General features: G+C 31.8%; 2 protein-coding genes and 1 long non-coding RNA gene across 3 annotated transcripts in view; 2 read left to right on the top strand and 1 right to left on the bottom strand.

The window, feature by feature from the left end:
- Positions 1–17,779, top strand: part of LOC121116765 (transient receptor potential protein) — a 137,924-nt gene extending 120,145 nt beyond the window's left edge. The window contains 9 exon segments of the mRNA XM_040711051.2: positions 2,543–2,761; positions 9,768–10,065; positions 11,147–11,348; positions 14,101–14,269; positions 14,328–14,648; positions 14,650–14,910; positions 14,982–15,180; positions 15,238–15,910; positions 15,977–17,779. Coding sequence (XP_040566985.2) covers positions 2,579–2,761; positions 9,768–10,065; positions 11,147–11,348; positions 14,101–14,269; positions 14,328–14,648; positions 14,650–14,910; positions 14,982–15,180; positions 15,238–15,910; positions 15,977–17,369 — 3,699 coding nt within the window. The 5' untranslated portion in view covers positions 2,543–2,578 and the 3' untranslated portion in view covers positions 17,370–17,779.
- Positions 7,201–9,662, bottom strand: LOC121116766 (uncharacterized). The gene is made up of 4 exons (XM_040711053.2): positions 9,155–9,662; positions 9,013–9,088; positions 8,571–8,770; positions 7,201–7,481 (listed from the first exon to the last, which is right to left on the bottom strand). Exons 1-4 carry the CDS (start codon positions 9,645–9,647, stop codon positions 7,264–7,266), a joined length of 987 nt encoding a protein of 328 aa, XP_040566987.1. The 5' UTR covers positions 9,648–9,662; the 3' UTR covers positions 7,201–7,263.
- Positions 17,780–19,422: 1,643 nt separating the features above from the next.
- On the top strand, positions 19,423–20,429 carry LOC139905143 (uncharacterized). The gene is made up of 2 exons (XR_011779641.1): positions 19,423–20,045; positions 20,106–20,429. It is a non-coding gene; the product is annotated as an uncharacterized lncRNA (long non-coding RNA).
- The last annotated feature ends 320 nt before the right edge of the window (positions 20,430–20,749 follow it).

Genomic DNA, 20,749 nt, shown 5'->3' with positions numbered 1-20,749 from the left:
GTTGTATCCTGGATACACCCGATATAATATGTCTGTAAAGTAATTAATTAAACTCTTTTCTAATCGTTTGAATCACAAAGTGATGACATGTGACATAGTCATACTCAATTGGTTTGCCCTTTTAGCATTTTTTTAAAAGTAACGATTTGAAATAGGTGTATTTCGATGTGAAAGAACTATATGAAGAAAAACTAAAGGTAATTACAATATAAACAAGAATGGACCCTCAGTAGAGCACATAATCTCTACCTAAAATTAAATTAAATTATGTATCGTATATTTTTCTAAATATATGTTTGATTATCCATATTTTACGTTCTTTTGGCCCAAATATATTGCCGTTAAATGTTTTAATACTCATTTTTGTGTTCTATGGCTTAAATAACAATAATAAATGTGGGTTTAGCCGGCTGTTGCATTGTGTAGTAAATAAATCCTTTTGGCACTCCTTATTTAAACAGAAAGACAATTATGCAATTATTTATGCGTCATTATTTATAGACATATTTAATAAAAGTAATGGCTTCATTTTGTACAAGATGAGACGTTGTAGATATTATACATTTGAATGTCTACATATTAGAGTGTCCCATTTTTAAGAGAAATGCAATTTCTTTTAAAATGGATCTTAAAAAAAAAAAGTTTTGCCAATAGATTTCCATTTGGTATCCTTATTTATTTGCAAAGAGTGAAAGCTTTTAGAGAAAAATAATACATATCAATTAAACGCAAGTTTAAATGCATCTATTTCAAAATTACTTGATTCGAATTTTAAAGTTGTATTTGTTTGCTTTTTTTCAATCTGTGGTCAACTTCTTTCAAGCCCCATAGAAAAGGCTAATTCAATTCTTTGAAATGACAGATTCTTATGTATGTATGTATTCATTTGCAGGATATGTTATTTAATCAATTTTTTTCTGTATCATATTGAATTAATAAAGCAATACTCATTGTTTCAAATGAAATCTAAGGACATTTGCAATTCCTTGACTGTAACTCTATTTATAGATCTTTTTATGATTGTATGATAATGTTACATCTTCTTGTTCTTAATGAGTGTCTATGTTTTGATACAAGCTAACTAATTAAATGTACAAAATAGATAACAAGGAGTTGTTCATAGTCTTGTTATTAATTGGTATTGTCCAGTCTAGTCTTAAGACATGTCCTATCAGTGTCTAAGACCGTGGATCCTTTGGACGGTCAGTATTAAATTTGATTAAAAAAAGAAAAAAGTAAGTTGAGTGACGTAATCAAGGACCAAACTTTATAAATTTTTAGGACTGAACTGAACTGGACGAAACTGCAGTCTTCACTCCCGTATAGCTCATTTTTGGTCCTCTCCAGTTCAGTCCTACATATCAAGTATAAAAACTTATAAAGTTCAGTCCTTGATTAGGTCACTAAGATTTTCAGTCACAGGATGTAAAGCCTTTAATGTCTTCTTCTTTTTTAATCAGATTTTTAGGGTACAAATTTGATTCAGCTGTATTTTGAATTGAAATAACATGTGCTTAAAGGTAACAACAAATAATAAAATTGTCAATTACAGCATTCAAAAGATAATATATTTATTTATTTATTTTGTATTGAGTTCCCACAAAATGTGTTTAATTATACAAAAATCAATTAAATGAAAGGGCTTTTTTTAGAAGCTTAAAAACATAAAAAGACTAAGCCTAATTTATATATTAGCATTTTTTGATTAGATGTAGGTTATTTAATCGACTTACATTATATATTTAATTTGGAAATTCTTCATGTAACCTTTTCAATTGCTTATTTGGTAAATATTCTATTAGAAAAAAAAATCGACCTGTGTTTTGACAGAAATTCTTTTGAAGTTGTGTTATAAGGTACATTCCTTAGTTTTATTCATAATATAAATATTTTAGTAAAATGTATTAGCATCTAAATATGAACCTTTACTTTACTTGATTTATATATGATTAGACACATTTTAGTAGGAACTGTATTCAATATAGCTTAATACAAGATACTATATCAATTGGCATTACCTATCATTTTCATCTATATAGTTATTTCACTTCGAAATACCCCTCTAAAACACAAAACAAAGAATGCCGAAGCCAAATATTTACAAGTAAAAGTTTAAAGGTCATTTTCGTTTTTCACGGATTTAATAACATTAATAAATCTGGGTTTTCGCTGTTGGTTGTTCCAAGACTTGATTTTTGTTGCATAAGCAACTCATGTGCGTTGACGTAACATCCCCTTGATTTGCACGTAGGAACAAAACCATGAGAGTTATCGTCTATATATTTTTTTAAATCTCTGTGACCTTCATTCTCACCACGTGTAGGGGTAAGTAACAATTATTAATGATACCCTGTTTCTAGATATCAGTTCACTTGTAATAGGCAAGAGAATTGAAAAACGATAGCCCTTCAATCTCATGCCCCCCTCCCCTTCAGTACTTTGAGATGTACAAGAAGCCCTGATATGCTTTTACAAGACATATTTATGCAAATATTCTAGAAAGTCTTCATTTCTTTAAGTCATTTGGTTTCTTTCTTTTCAGTCGAGAATCAGAACCTTAAGGAGGAAGACGATTACCATGACGAAAGACTCCTCAATGTATGGAAGTAAGCAAGAACTCATGTCGTCAAATTCCAACAACAACGTCATGTGCTCCTCATCTGCTGAGAAGGGGGGACACAACCATGGTCGAAAGCCATTACCTCTTTGCCGTCAATTATCAACAGTGTCCTTTGATCAATCTGCCAAAAAAATTGATCAGGTAAGGCATTGAATTAATATTAATATGTGTATTATAAACAAGACCGGCCTAGGTCAGAGCAACCTATGTGATTGGAAATTAAATCAAACTTTCAAAAAGGAAAGAAAGAAAACATCACTTCCCCACTTTTTCCCCACTTATATTTGTCAAACACTACTAAAACTAGCTCTTGTCTCATTTATTATCATGAACGTGGTTTATTTATATTAGATTGTAAGTATGGCGACAGAGAGTGGCCCTGTATTGCCACAGAATAATACAACTCCCTGAATGATAAGTAGCATTATCGTATTGAGCAGACACCAGTGTCTTTAAACAATCTTTACTTATATTAGCCCAGGCTACAGAAAGTCAAACTACTTTTCAGATAATATATATTATTTAGTCTTCTCATGCCCTATTTGCTTTGCAAAAAGCAGAGCAATAGTTAATGTCGACTCTTCTTATAAATGACATATGATACCATAGGCCCATATTTTTGTTAATATCCCTTAAATCTGGGATTCACAACCTTTTTTTGCCCAAGTACCCTCTAACCAGCGTAAAATAGTTTTAGTTGAAAACACAGACGTAAAACACTGTGTTAACAGTGACGGGTTCATTCAACTTTGAAAACGTATTAATGAGTTTTACTCATTCTTCTAATTTTGTTTTTTCCCAATAGATGGCGGGAAATTCCGATCCTAGATCCGTGTCCAGAAGACTTTTGAATTCATGTTGTTATTTTTTATATTTATATTTTTTCTAGATCTCAAATACACCTTGGAGTGCCTTCAAGTACACCCAGGAGTATGAGTACACCACTCCTACAAATCAATTGTTCCCAAACTTTTGACAGTTTATACCACTCGATTTCTACAAGAAATTTTTGACATTTCATTTTAGAAGGATCTTAATTTTTTTATTTAAACAAAAGATTTTTTATAATTTCATATTTATTCCACAACATTAAATTCATTTATGTCATTATTTCAAATGTAAATGAAGGAGACTCTCCCGTACTCCCCTTTCCTCATAGTCATGAGCTAATTTTTACGTATTACTAAAGGAAGCTCGTTTGATTTAGAACTGCTTCTTGACAACATGGGCAACGTTCGCCCGTGGAAGTGTATTTGACATACATATCCCCTCCATTAAAAAAATATTATCCGTACCAAATTTTCAGAGTAGATATATCTCATTTATTTAATTGGTGTAATTTATATTGTATATATTAACAAATATAAATTTTGAAATAGTTAAAATATTTGTTATTGAATATATATCAATTATATTTTAATTAAAAATTTTTAAATGCTATTCATTTAAAAAGGGTAATAAAATTTCAAGTTATATTTTATACAACGAAATAAATTTATTTAACTGTCCAATTATGGTTGAATATATCCTTAATGTCTTTCCAGTTGGAAAATGTAAATGCGTATGTAATCCTCAGTGTCGCATTCTAAATTTTTCGGGGAGGAATCAAGGGAAAACTTATAAATACTAATTTATTTATTTATCAGGATGTAAAAACTAAGTTTCTTATTAAATGAATCATTGAGAAGAGAACATCTAAATATAAAGTGACTAGGTATGAATGTGCTTATAAGAGACAGAGGGTAACCTTGAGGATTGGGTGGGGAGTATTGAATGTAAATACTTTTTACATTATGAAAATAATTAAGGATCGACATAGAGTAATTCTTGCCTATGTTATTTTTCCCACTCTAGATCAACTGCTTGCAGTTGATCTGATAAAATGGCATAACAGCTAACCAGCTCTCCTTCACAGTTCACAGTAGAGGGCAGAATTGAACGGGGATTTTTTTTCGCGAATCACTGTTGTGCAACACGAACCGAAAGAGTAACTACTCTGTATACATCGCAAATTTTCTAATTAGTAGAAATGTAAAATTTGTCGAATTTCTTCCTTTAGAGCCTCCATATTGGACCCACGATAATTCACAACTGAATGGACTAATTACAATACCGTATAAATGAGTATTCGTAGTATATACTCACACCTATACAACGTTTTATCTTATGATCCGATGTGACCAATAATGAACAAGATATACTCAAAAAAAGGAAAGGGAAATACCAAATTACTTATTCCCAGCCTAGTATATATTAAAGAGTTTTCGCTATTTTTTAAATCAAATAGTATTGAAAGTTCTTGTTGGACTCTGTATAGTATTGAGGATAGACATTTTGTCAATCTGATGGGCTTACTAACCCTAAATAGCACTGTTGTAGGAAGACCAGAAAGTTTATAAATAAACTTAGTATACTTATTAACATTTTTTTCCAAAAAATTTAATATTTGAATCTGTTTTTTAAATATTTTTAAATTAGAAACATAATTTTTTAAATTTTTTGTAAAGTGATGTGTATTTTTGAAAGAATATTTTCGAAACAAAATAGGTTTTTTAATTTTTTTTTCCAACAAGTTTTATTTTTAAAGAATAACCATGGGTTTTTTTGTTTTTTTTCCAACAAGTTTTATTTTTTAAGAATAACCATGTTGTTTTTTTCCCCAAAACATTAAATTTTGTATAATAGTAGTGAATTTTCGGGAATTTTTCAAATAACAAATTGTATATTTAAAATTTAATTTTTATTTTTTTTTCCAAAAAATTTAATTTTTTGAATTTTTTATCAACAAAAAATCCAAAAACCAAGTACTCCCTCCCCCCACACAAAATATATGTATACATATATACCGTAGACGTCATAAGTCCTTGTACACTTTTTATACACCAACGGGAAAAAAAACAGTTTCCTTTTAGGGTTTATTAAATAAATAAAATCAGCCGTAGGTCTTTTCGGAGTTCCAAAATATAGAAATAGAAAAACTTTGTCAAAAAGTCGTTATGCTCATCAAAGCCTGTGGTAATCCCTCCGTGATTGCACGTAACTTCGAGATCAGTAGGACCAATGTATATAACGCCAAAAAGCTCTACAATGAAACCGAATCCTTTGTCGATCGTCACAGGTCGTGAAGACCAAAATCAGTCCAAACAGAAAGCCTCATAAGCAGTGTGAAGGGAAAGATAGACACAATCCTTTGTGACAACATCTGCCAAATGCCCAGGGACCTCAGGGTTCACGAAACAGCTGTCCAGTGCATTATTGAGGAGGATTTGGGCCTCAAGTCTAGGGCTGTCACAAAAGTTCAGGATTTGACGGTTTTACACAGACAAAAAGTCTGCACCGATCGAAGATCCTCCTTAATAATTTGAAGAAACTCAATGGGAAAGTCCTCGTTTTTTCTGATGAAACAATTTTTCACAGTCAACCTAGTCAGCAACTCCTGCAGCCTTAGTTACATCGCCAAACGCCCTCTTGAGGCAAAATTCAACGGGGTTTTGAAACACCCAGCCAATGCAAAGATGCTCGATGTTGTTGGTTCAGACGGTACGGGGTTTCCACCGGTGTAAATAAAAGAAACCTTAAAGGTCAATAAATATAAAACTATCATGACCAAAAAGGTGTTTCCCGCCCTCAACGGAACCTACGGCATTAGAAATTGGGTAGGGGCACAGGACAGAGCACTGTGTCTCACATTCAGGGGCGAATGGATTTTGGTCCAAGGAGATGTGGCCACCCAACTCCTGAAACCTGCCACCCCCCTTGTATACTGTGTGTGGTGAGCTGTTGAGAGAAAGGACAACTCCCACTACCACAGCAGCGTTGAAATCATGAATGGCAAGGTAGAGGAGGAATGGGTGTACATTACATCAGACACCCTCAGGAAAGTTTGTTGTAAGTTTGAACCCACCTGGAGCTCTTTATTGCGCCAGAGGGTGGAATTTCTGAAAAATAATTGAAATTAAAATATCCTTCTTCTCATTTTTAATAATTATTTTGTATCATTAATATTAGGCCTAGATTTATCTTTCTTTCTAATAAAGTAAAAAGTGTACAATAACTTATGAAGTATACAGTAATTTTGTGGGTTTTTTGTTTTATTTTTGGAATTGCCCCATTACTAGATAATAAATAATATATAAATCACCACACTCTCTACTAAAAGTTTCTTCAAATTATCAGGGTTACCATTTTGCTTTTCAGTTGTTATTTTTACAAACCATAGAGATAAGGATTTACAACTCTAAGTATGAATGTATTTTATAAGGGCAACAACTGTAATTTATACTTAAGTATTTGTTCTTAGCAATTTGACAATTATAAATGATCAAAAAATGAAGGTCATGCCCCCCCCCCTTCTTTCAGTAATTTATTCTAATTTTATGTAAAAAAAGCACATAAGAAGATCAAGAAGAAACCAAAAAATGCCTTCTTTAATACATGTGAGATTCAAACGTGATTTTCTATTTTTCTATTCATTTATTATTCCATCCAAATAAATAGTAACAAATGATTTGAATATTAAAAGAGTCGTAACGTTTTAGCATCATATCTTAGTTAAAATTAATTAATAATAATAAATAATATTTGGTTTAAATGTCGTCTATTCCATAAACTTTGCTTTAAAATTGGAAATTGATAAAGTTTGGTTAGTCGCAGGTCTTATAGCCAGATATGAACTCTGAATTAACGGCATGCGCCGTCATGTTCTTCATTAGAATACATGCACCATTGGTATCATTGTAAGTGAAATGTGTACATTGTGGCTCATTGAGACATTCTTTTTGACAGTGGATGCTATCGGTTGTTTTTCTTGATAAAGGAGGCACAAATATTCCAGCTATTTGATGTCCAGGGAAAAAACATTCTGTCAATAGAATAAAGTATGAACAAAAATATCTTATATCACTTATAGAGAGAAACAGTAGATCAGTATACAATTCAAATCAAGGGAAAATATATCTCAAAATTGGAAGACACTATAAAAAGCAATATTTGAACTTATCATTGAAATTAACACACAAAAATCAGTCAGTCAATCCCAAGTGTCCCTACACGTTAAAAGTCTTGGGTTAGTTAAAAATAACTGAAAAAGCTGCAGTTTTATCAGTCTGGTCTTACTAAAATAGGACCAGTCCATGTTTGTATTTTATCGTTGCTACAACAGCTGAAATAACGTACTCCCTCACTACGTCATTCCACATAATATAAGATCTTTATGTCATTTGTTATATTTTTATGAAACACAAGAGACACCCATTTATTAGATTCAAATAGTCGAATGTATGCTTATACCTAAAATGAAGCCTCTGGTAGGCTTGATATTTGAATTAAATAATTTCATAAAAGCTGTAAATTATGAATTTCACAGACTTGTTCTTTTTTAATATAGGTACATGTTTGACTATTTAAATCTAATATGTACTTTTATCGACAAATAGTCGCCAAATGCCCTTATGAACTTATATTATGGCATTGTAGTATTTCCTTAGTTCTTCTAACGCATTTGTATCGGGGGTACTGAAGCGGTTGCATACAAGTTTCTAGTGGTATAAGGTTCAGCCACCTTTCTCAGAAATGATGAGGTGCTGAGTCTAGTTGATAGGTCTAAGACCATTTGAGAAACATTTTAGTCCTCCCAATTAGAAATCTCCATATTGTTTTGGGCAAAAATGCTTAATTTGTCTATTTATGAGACTAAGGATTTAAACCTGACAATTTTAATAATCTATATGAAAATTGTCTAATATAGTACTTTTTAAATTTGTGTTTATAAAAAGTTTTCAAAATTTGATTTGACAAATAAACGTACCTTCCTTACCCCTAAAAACTAATTATATTCTTGACATGTATTTCCCAAGAATATATCAGTGAAACATATGTATACCTTTATGGACAACATTAATTTTGAAAATTATATTCTGCATATTTCAATAAAATAATATTATTAACTCACGCAATGGCTTGGGTTTCATATCCGGTTTTTGTATTGAGCATTTGATACGAAGTGACATTGTTTCTTTATAAGTGTTTGGATTCAGGGCCATGGGTTGACTGATGAGAGAACATTGCTTGTTTTGTCGATTGAAATTAATAAGGAGACATGGATATTTGCAGTAATTTAAGCAAAATATAATATCACTTTGATTCATGGGCCTTGCAAAATAATAAAAGAATAATGAATAATTTAATTAATGAAACTTCCTTTGATAGTCTTTTTTTTTTTTTTAGAATGACTTAATCAATTTTGTAAAAGTTAATTTTTTTTCCTTTTGATGATTTATTAAATTAAACTTCATGGCATATATAAATTCACAAGATTCTTTTAAAAAGCTAAAAACTAATAATCCAATAAAATTAAGCTAACATACATATTATGTAAATGAGCTTTTACTTACAGAGTAAATGTGACAGAACTGTCATGAAAGGACTTTCCTCTTGGATCTCCATAGATTCGTTCCTCATTGAAACACTCTGTATGAATATGTGTACAAGAATAATGAACGAATTATCTTTAAAACAGATGTTTGAGTGACGAACCGTCATTTTCTTTTCGTTTCTTATTTATTTTCCGTATCTTGATAACTTTTCCTTTGAGCCCTCCATTTTTCCTAGATTCTTTAATGGCTTTTATGAGTTCTTGAATGAACGTCTCTTGCTTTTGTGCGGAATCCATATTACTATTTTTCAAATTATCTGAAAGGATGGAATACGGTTCCACTTTTTGAACAAGAATTTCAGGGTCTGGCTGCTTATTTTTGGCAGAAGCAGTGGCGTTACTGATAAGGAGAACAGGGGGTAAAAGATTTCTCTTGACGAATCTCTTAAATTCGGGATCTTTTAAATTTGCGTATTCCGAGAGCATCTCAATTTGATGAATGGCTGTTATGTTGATTATTTTTCTATGAGCGAATTTGCTCATATCTGGTAAGACGGAATTTGGAAGTGCTGAGCAGGCCTCGGCCCTCAAAATATCAGGACTATAACATAATCCCATGACACAGATGATAACTATTTCCGTCAGCGTATTCATTCTGATGTATTTGAACTTTTAAATGTTAATATTACTTACTATTTTAATTGATTTAAGATTTCTTTTGTAATTTGAGGATTTATGAAAATTATTAATCTACATATCGTCATACTCCTGCAGGTACTTACCCCCGAAGAGAAGCGCTTTATCCTCCTTGTGGAGAGAGGTGACTGTGCTTCTGTCAAAAAGGCAATCAATACTTATTCATCAAATCCACAAATGTTTGACATCAACTGTACGGATCCCCTGGGTCGCTCAGCTCTATCTATTGCCATCATTAATGAAAATCCAGAATTGATGGAGCTGCTTTTGGATGTAAATATCGAAGTAAAGGATGCTTTGCTTCTAGCCATATCTGAGGAGTATGTTGAAGGAGTCGAAATTCTTTTACATTTTGAAGAACAGCGTCATAAGCCAGGTTATACATTTTAGAGTCTCCCGTTTTTGGAGTGTGTCCCCCCACCACTATGGTTTTTGTTGCTGATGAGCAACAATAAAAGACTATTGGAAACAACGCAGTGTATCGATCCCTATTTAGGACTGAGGATTGAAGTGCAGTCCGGTCCCATCAAGTCAAGTTAAATCCCCCTTGTCGGTCCTTAAAGAAAGTAAAATCGATCCCTCGTGAGTCATTGAGAGTTTTTTCTCGCCTTTTTTAAAAATTACTATTTTATATAATAGTATAAATTATAACACTAAGTAAAAAAAGAATATGTTAATTTTATATTGCATTATAAGATGTGTAATTATCTTAATATATGTCTGATATTTATGTTATTTGTCTTAATACACCATCGAGATTTGTAGAAACAAATCCAAGGACTGGCAGTCGTAAGGACTGATAAGACCTGTCCTAAGATTGGAATGGTTTGGAACGAACAAATAAGAACAAATAAAAATCTTTCGCCGGACTGGTCCTCTTTTTACGTCCTGACTTTTCTCTGAATTAATTAAATATCCAGTTTTATATAGGACAAAAGGTTAAAAATCCAACATAAATAGATTTATCATTACAAATAAAAATATAGCAAAAAATAGATTGTTTTAAGAAATAAACTTACATATATTGATATTTTATCTTTAAATTAGTCCATTTCTAAATATAAGCAATACCCCTCCTCATTAAACCGATATAGACTAATGGTCCTCTTTAAACATATGCTCCAAAGTGTCTTTGTACTTTTTAGATATTAAGAAAATGAATATTTTATTTCGGAGAAATAGCAAAGCAGTAATTGAACTTTAATATCAAAATTTATTAGTATTTTGCATTTAGCTTTAACACTAGGTTGGTAGAAGACGTTTAATTTTTTTGTACAAAATATTTCATTTTGCTTATTTTTAAAATATGCAAGACCAAGAATGATGCAGATTTAACCGCATGGCAGAAAAGTACATAAAAAACCTGCTCCAAAAACGTGACACTTGAATATTTACATTCATACCCATATTGAATCTCATTACCTACATACCGGTTTTGTTTTTTTTAAATATTAAAGGGACCCAATACTCTTGGGAAATGGTTGACCACGTTGCGGCCAATTATACACCAGATATTACACCGTTGATCTTAGCTGCCCACAAAAATAACTATGAAATATTGAAAATACTCTTGGATCGCGGAGCCTCACTTCCAACTCCTCATGATCTGAAATGCTCCTGCGAATCCTGTATAACGGCTTCTCAAGAGGATTCCTTAAGGTGAGTATTTAAATGTGTATTTTTATTTTTGTTACAAAGTACACATATGTCCCCATGCGTCATATTTGAGTTTACACTTACTTTAAAAAATACTCACAGCTAGAGTTATGATAAGAATTTTTACAAAAGTGAGGTTATTTTATATTTTAATTATTCTTTACAATTGTTATTATTATAAAAATTGGATGTATCCTTAAAGAAGACAAAATAGAAGCCTAGATAATTATTGCAGAGGAAATGTTCCTGCCCCAGAAGACCTCACCCAAAATTGCCGTCGGACGGCGTGTATGGCATTAAAAAGCGTTTTGAAAACCAAGGAAAAGTCCCCAGAAATTGTACGCAAGCTCAAACGAAAACTAAGAACAAAAGCCATTATAAATGTACAAAACCAGCTTGTTAGAAATCCAGTACAGACGACTCGCGCTATAGCAAGCAAGATGAATATTGGCGAATTTACACTAAGAAAGAAAAATTAAGATGACTTGGAAGGAAATAGAGTAAGCTAGTAGAAAAAAACACTTCATTATGACTTCCAGAAAGCCGTCCACAGAGAGAGGGCTGGAGGTGCTGTAGCTCCTCCCCTAATTAAGAAATTTTTGCTTTTTATTAGAAAATTTTATATTTGAATTTTTGAAAAAAAAATTCAAATATTTGAAATTTTTATCAAAATTTTAATGTTTGAAAATTTATTTTTCAAAAATTTAATATTTGAAATTAAATTAAATTTGACAATTTCATTTAATTTTTTGTTAACAACTACTAATTTTGGAATTTTTTGTTCGAAAAAATTCAATATTTGAATTTGTTTTTTCAAAAAATAAATTTTTGAAAAATATTTTATTTTTTTGTGAACAACTAAAGATTTTTGAAATGTTTTTCAAAAAAATGTTAATTTTTGAATTTTTAAAAAATCCCAAAACCAAGCCCCCCAATATAAACTAACGGACGCCCCTGCAATGGAAAAGTGGTTGTTTATAGCCAAATTTTTTTTTGAATGTGTCTAAGAAGATGTTGCCTCCCCGCAATCATAATCCTTTGGCATTCTTTGAGAAGAGGGTAGAAGCCGTCATAGATGTATGAATAAAAAATGTCGATTTTAGTTATAATTTACTCGAAATAAACTCAATTTTGTTCTCACTGTCTTCTTGAACTAGTTTTTAATAAAGTTTAAGAAACAATCTTCAGTGTAAACTTAAATGTGACGCATGGTGTACTTGTATTTATTCATATATTCCGACCCCCTTTGTTGTGAGCTTTCCTTCTCTTGTTGAAAGGAGTAGAAGCATCATTGGAGAGCATTATATAGATTGTGTTTTATTCATATTGGTTAATTGTGCGTTGCTTTTAAATGGATCAGAATCATTCACTAACCCTTTTGTACTTTTTTCTATCTCCAAAGTGAAAATATCGAGCATATCAGGGAAAAATAATCCCTTAGATTAAAAACTTTACATCTTATCAAATCAAATTAAAAAAAGTGTCAAAATCATACTATTTTGTGTTGCTAAGTAATTTTGTTTTTGACTATTTTCCCTCCGAACATATTGCCTTAATATATAAATAAATGAGATTTAAATGTAATTTTTGTTTAAAATCATTGTTCCTTTGAAACTTTTTATCCCAAATATGTAATTTGTATTAATATAAAACACATTACATAGATGTTTTGTTTGTTGGAAAAACGATGGAATCTTGCCCCAAAAATTCAATGCATATAACCAACAAAGTCTCACTGAATGAATTGGAGCCGGAGACAAAGTAGGTTCCAAAATTAGTATAATAAGAAAGAGGAATGTAAATAAACGAGACAACTATTTGAATAAAAGAATTGCTAATAACTTCTTCGATAGTATTTACCATTAGACGTGATGGATTATTCATACTATAAAATACTCATGGATTGACGAACAAGTATAATCTGAGGCAAGAGCATAATTCCGATAGAGAACAAACATTTAATGCATTTTATCGAAATAAATATAACATATTTTGATTTACAAAATTCAAAGGGAACATAGAAAACTCATTTATTTATATTTATACATACGTGATTTTAATGTACTGAGTGTTCAGATCAAATCGGCACATTTTCCAATAACCTTTAAATCATTACTCCGCGACTTATACTTAAAATTGATAATATGAATGTTGAGCAAGAGTTCATTTGATATTTCCACCAGCAGCAATTAATCACGACCTAGATTCAGATCCGGAAGGAGGAATAAGCGTTGACAAAGTAGTTCCTTGGTATGTTAGTCAATGTATCCTTGATGGAATGGGATGTTCCATTTTTTTAGATTCGACGTATCCCACACAAAATAATCCATCGGATTAAGATATGGACTGATGGGGGCCTTATTTAATTCAAAATGAAGTCATAGCTGTGCTCGCTGAGCCATATAGGTCTAACAAAAGAGCCTTATGGATTTTTTGCACAGTCTGTAGTGGGATGTCTATCACATTTAAGATCTCCCGATTTAAAATCTCTATGTAATTGTGATCAAAAGTCGTAGTCACGGCGGAGCGACGTTTCTCCTTTATAAATTCAGTCTTCTTTACCTTTTGGAGCAGTCTTCGCCATGATTGCCAAAACAAAACTTAATTTTATTGATGTAACAACGTTTCTACAGACAAAAGAAAGGGACCCCATCAGACAGCTACATCATAACAAAATTGCCGGTGCACACAGACACCGATTTATCTTAATACTCTGTAAATGTATTATAATTTAAATATTTTCTTTCATTTTCAGGTTTTCCCTCTCCAGAATTAACGCCTATAGAGCCTTAGCCAGTCCATCATTAATAGCCCTTACTAGCACAGATCCAATTTTAACTGCTTTTCAATTATCTGATGAGCTGAAGAAACTTAGACAAATGGAGTCCCAATTTAGTTCGGATTTTAACGAACTTAGAGGACAGGTGCGTAGAGTATACCCATGGAACCACTTGATTTTATCCTTGTCATTGTATCCTTTAGGTACAAAAGTTTGCTACAGATCTCTTGGACCACGCTCGTACATCCTATGAATTAGAAATCATGTTGAATTATGATTTAAATGCAGATATTTGGGACCCTGGTGAGATGCAAACCCTTGAGAGACTTAAACTTGCTCTTAAGTCTAAACAGAAAGAGTTTGTGGCTCATCCCAATGTACAGCAGCTTCTTGCCACCATTTGGTATGAGGGTCTCCCAGGTTGGAGACGAATGAATGTCATATCTCAAACCTTTGAGCTTGGAAGATTGGGTCTGATGTTTCCCATCTATTGTATCATGTACATGCTTGCTCCAACCTCAGAAAAGGGGGGTTTTTATGAAAAATCCTTTTGTCAAATTCATTTGTCACTCAGCCTCTTTCCTTTGTTTTCTGACCTTGCTTGCTGCTGCCTCTCAACGTTTTGAAAGATTAACTCTGAAATTTATTGGTACTCATTTTGAAATGCAGTTTCTTTTGGATATAGTGGATGATTGGGTGAAACATGAACGAGGATCTCTACCGTCGCCCATAGAATGTGTCATTATATTTTGGGTTTTTGCTCTGATTTGGAAAGAAATAAAGGAGGCAAGTCCTCTTCTCACCTTGATGCAATTTTTAAATCTAGTTTCGTAATCTTAATCTTTCTTTGTATATAGATTTATGAAGATGGGCTTCTTGAGTACATTTGTGATCTGTGGAATTTGGCTGATTGTTTTACAAACATGTGTTTCCTGGGTTGGATCATTCTTAGAGCCACTGCTTATTTCATTGTGAAACGGGAAGAGAGTATGGGTATAAACCCTTACTATCCTCGTGAAGAATGGCATGCCTATGATCCGTATTTAATTGCTGAAGGTATACTACATTTTTAAACTAAATATTCGTTAATTTAAAAAAAATTATATAATTTAGGTCTTTTTGGAGCTGGAATGATCTCAAGCTACTTAAAATTGGTGCACATATTCTCAATCAACCCTCACTTAGGACCTCTTCAGATTTCTTTAGGGAGAATGGCTGTAGATATCTTGAAATTTATCATTTTATACCTTCTTGTTATGTTTGCATTTGGATGTGGAATGAATCAGCTTCTTTGGTACTACGCGGATTTAGAATACAATAAATGCTACTCACTTCCTGGAGGACTTCCTGATCTAAAGAACCAAGGCACATCCTGTGTTGTTTGGAGAAGATTTGCAAATCTCTTTGAAACATCTCAGTCATTGTTTTGGGCTTCTTTTGGAATGGTATCCCTCACGGATTTTGAACTTACGGGAATAAAAGAGTTTACACGATTTTGGGCTCTCTTGATGTTTGGATCATACTCCATCTGTAATATCATTGTGCTCCTCAATATGTTAATTGCTATGATGTCGAACTCATATCAAATTATATCCGCAAAATCCGACGTGGAATGGAAATTTGCTCGGACAAAGCTGTGGATTTCTTATTTCGAGACTGGTGCAACTGTTCCTCCTCCATTTAATATAATCCCCACAATGAAGGGTTTTTTACGATTTGGAGGCTGTCAAAGTAAATGCAAACTATCGAAAGACAAGGAGAAAGAAGTTGCAAGAAAAAGATATAGGTAAATATTTTATTTTTTTATTTAGCCAATACTTAATATGTATTTGTATATTTTGGCTGTTATTAGTGATGTCATCAAATGCATTGTTCGTCGTTACATCACTGCTGAACAAAAGAAGACTGAAGAATTTGCCGTTACTGAGGATGATGTCTCAGAAATTCGCCAAGATATCAATAAATTACGCTATGAAATGATCGATATCCTGAAAAATAACAACTTTAAGACCCCTGAAGTTAATCTAAATGAAATGTTTGTATCTGGTCGTCGAGCCAAACAAATGGAACGAAGAGTTTTAAAAGGATTCAATATTGCAACAGTGGACACCATTCTTAAAGAAGCATTTGCTGATGAAAAGAATAAAGGCTCAGATATATTTAAAGTCATTGCCAAGGTAATTGGTAATAAAAATGAGAAGAGAGATAAACTTGGTAGTCGTAGTTCTACCTCATCAATAACAGAAGATCCTATTGGATCAACAAGAAAGTTCCAAGAGCGTAGAGCAAATTCTTTTAGAAATACTTTACTTGCCCGTGGAAGCTCGCTAGAAAATATTGAGAAACTCAGTCCTGATCAACTCATTGATTACAACCCCAAACTAAAGAACTATACTCCCCACACTAGATTGGCATATGCTAAATTTAAGTCTTATACTATTAAATCAAAGGACGGAAGGAAAAAGAATGAAAATGATGCCACTGTTGAAAATATCGATGAAAAGGCTTCCAACAAGCCAGTAGTGGGAAAGAAATTGACTAATGCTTTATTAAAAAGTGTGGCTTCATATCCATCCATAGCGGAAGAAGGATCCTTCCATAGAAAAATTGAAGATGATGATGGGAAATTAGATCGGGTTCAAGCAACACTCATCGATTTAAATTCTGAAAAATACTCGAAATCGCCTTCAAAGGCATCTGAGATTAATAATACTCAAAAACTTCCCATCCTTAAACCAACTCCAGTCACTCATCCTTCAAATAAAGCAAGTGCACCAAAACCACCAGTTCCTCAGGAAGCCCTTCAATCAATTGCAGCAAAGCCTTTTACAACCCAGGAATCAGGTAAACATCTAGCTCCAAAACTTCCCGCAACTCAGAAACCTGAAGCCACCCCGGAAGTGACACTATCTCTTAATTCAGCTAATTACTCCAGTAATTCAGATACGAAGGAATTAAAATTGGATGTGAAAAAGCTTGAGAGTAAAATGAGTCTACAGAGCAAATCCCCAGAGCACCTCGTTCCCTGCTCTACCCCACCAGGAAAGGCATTATCTAAAACACCAATCAAAGCTATTAGGCAAGATTCATATCTAAGTGAAGATGGGGATGATCCAATATCAAGGATTTTGAATACTGACTCTGTTGATGATCCTGATGACGAGGAAAATGAGAAAGAGGAGGATGAAGTAGAGCCCACTAATCGCTCCATTGTTAGTGGTAAAGTTGTTTCTGGGTGGATCTAATGAGTGAAAAATCATACATATAAGAATCTGAAAACCCAAAAAAATTATTTTTAAAGAATAAAAAAAATTCATTCCCTCCATACTGATACTGTAATTCATTTGATTCTAGTATTCATATAAATTATGAAAATAATAACATAAACTAGATTGTAAGATCAACAAATCTGCAAATTACTCTTCAAGGATTCATTCCTATGTCTCAATACTTTCTCCTCTTCCTCCTACATTGTTTTCTACTACTCTCAACACATCGGCATTACATATTTTTTTATAAAGTATTCACTGACTTAATAAAAGACATTATTATTATGTTCATGTCTAATATGCTGACACCATAGGCCAATTTTATTACTTACTTACTTACTTTTAACAATGTATTGATTGAATAAAATAAATCTGTGATACACTAATTAATATTTTTTAATGTTCATTATTTTTTTGTACTCACCTACACATTTGGGGGCTCCAAAAATTATGAATAATTGTCCTTGTCCCAATTTTGTGTGAAAACTAAATTTCAGCTAACCACCGACATAGGTAAACTGGACATTCCACATCAAACCACTGGATGACCTTTTCTTATGCTTAAATAGTATTTAGTATGGACCAAGATTTAAAGCTGTTAATTTTATTTGCATTATATTTGGATAATTTTAACTAGGGGAATGAAATTTAATAAACTACATTCATTCAACACTCATTTTTAGCATTCATACCCTTATTTATACGGAAAAAGAGTTCAATTATGTAGTGAAAAATATTGACATTCTCGTAAAGTCATTGGTTTATTCGTGAAAAAAATCACATTGGCTTTTAAAGATTAAACGAATTAGTTAAACAAATCAATGCATAAACTATAAGGAAGAGATGAGATACGGTGTAATTTTATTTTTATTCTTATGGTTTTACTTACTCAATAGGTATATTATTGTAGATACGAGTAGATGGCGGTCAATTTAAAAATTTATTCTATAATAATAATAATATTGTACAATACAATTAGAAAAGCAAATTTTTATAAAGGTCGAAGAACATTATCCATATACCTAATAAAATAAATCATCATTTTAATCCCAACCATACAATTTTTGAATCCTTTTTAATCTTTAGTTTTCATTTTAGTAGAAGTTATTTTTTTTATTTTTAAAATATCATAGTTTACTTCAGAAACTAATTGTTTATCCTTGCACTTGAAAATATGACCGAAATATAAAACAATCAAAATGATGTACTTCATTAACTTCAATGTCAAGAATTTCTAGGAAATATAGATCTTCTGCTATTAGTTTTAGAATATTATAATTAGCGAAAATATATTTTTGGATTTTTTTGTTAAAGATATAATTTTCTTAATATAGACCTGTTGTTTTTAGTTTCTCAAAGCATTGAATAACAAAACGTATGCACTAAAAAAAGTAAGCAAAAAAGTTACTTTTTTTAGACTTCAATGCCTCAACATTCTGGAACAAAACAAGTATTCACCATATCGATGGATTTCCATACAAGACACTTTGAATAAACCTGAGACTAATGAGAGTAGTCAATAACAAACTTTTGTTTTTAATACATACCTAAATGTTTATAAAAATATAATTGTAACAATTGTAAATCGTAGATAATTAATCAATTATCAAATATATTATAATAATTAAAAGGTTAATAAAAATATAAAAATCAATAAAACTCTTAAATAAATACATGTTTATGTAGGTGCATTCCTCCATTATTTACAAATGATGAATATATAAAAATAATTTTAAGTGTTAGTCATATTAATATTTACAATTGTCAAGGGACTAAATAGTTTCTTTAGTGTCAATGAATACTGAAACCATATTTTTTTATATACATTTTTTGTCACATTCTAAGTGTGGGATTGCCACAAGATCAATTAAACAATGTAAAGTGTAATCTTATAATATATAATTTTATTCTATTTTTTTCTCACATGTATTTTCTATATCACATAACACAATATTATATTTAAGATTGAGGGATGCTCGCGGAGTTCAGAGATTAGGGATGAGACGATAGCTCATGAGCCTAGATCTTAACGTCAATCCTCATAGTAGTATTTCATTTAATTACTAATTTATTTATTAAATCTTCAGATAAAAATCCTAAATCCTCTCTAGGTGGATATTCAGATATGATGACAAGTGATTTAGTAAATCCGAAAATGACTACCGACTCACTAACTTTTGAAATATGTTAAGCCAGATTCATATTTTTCAATATCAATCTACTAAAAAAATACGATCGCTGATAATTTATGAACATATTCATCAGGTAAGAGTTTGAATGAACTATTTATGCGTATATGTAATTAATAGGAGAGTTGAATAAGTTTTACGGGTTTGGTGATAAAGATGTTTAGAAAAGAAGACCCCATTAAATTCATGGTCCAGGATCGTCTTCTACTTTCTTTTCAATGACAGAAGAGACTCACAAGTAATAATGATGTTGGAAGCGAGGATGATGTGTCCAGAACTACAATAGTAATCAAGCCTGATTAATGGATTCAATGCCATAGACATGAATTGTTTATTTGTTATGTATATCAATGACACGTAAGGACTTAAATCTATGAAATAATTTTCTAAGAATATTAGGAGACAACCCGAAGAATCCTTTAGAAGTATTTTTAATGCAAGAGCTGCAGATGAAGGATGATAAGTATTTTTGTTCCTCATTGTACATTTCATAACAGTATTCCTTCATTTTGTAAAACTCCAGAGTTATTATAGAAGTATACAATGATTCTATACAAGATATTGAGTTATGGATGTGTATTTGAACCAATGGATGATGAAGTAACAATTTTTGATGTTAAAGGACGTCCACACAATGAATTTCACTTCCATTAAATGAGATAACATCCACGAAGTCAAAGACAAGATCCTTTTCTAATGAGATGAGATCCCTGAACATCATGGATATCCCAATGTCATAAGCAGATATGAATTCAATGGTAATATGAGCTTCTTATTCTCTCTTGCTTAAATATTATTGGTTATACTCAATTTTACCAATTTCTGAAATAATTACGTGTAAAGTTGACATTTTTTATTTTAAGAGGGGGTGGGACAATTTGACATTTGAATGAACCAACAACTAGTTTTGTGTCGGTCTTTATGTGGGAGTGAGGGGCACAGTCAATCCAGTCAATTAGTGAGGTTACGCCGAGTAAATTTTCTAACGAAATTGTGAATGGAAAGGTTCAATAATAATGAAACATAAAAGTAAATAAGTTATGTTTCTCCCTTCCCACAAACTCTAAAAAAATAATATAAAAATGACTAAGAATCGGAATTTTGTAAAGCGTGAGTATAATAGAAGGGTAATGTTTCTCCTAAAAAAATCAATTTAATTTGCATGAA

Source organism: Lepeophtheirus salmonis, chromosome 4 (genome assembly GCF_016086655.4).
Source record: "Lepeophtheirus salmonis chromosome 4, UVic_Lsal_1.4, whole genome shotgun sequence".
In the NCBI taxonomy this organism is placed as follows: Eukaryota; Metazoa; Arthropoda; class Copepoda; order Siphonostomatoida; family Caligidae; genus Lepeophtheirus; species Lepeophtheirus salmonis.
Note: the sequence above shows the minus strand (reverse complement) of the source record. Positions and strands in the feature narration are given on the sequence as shown.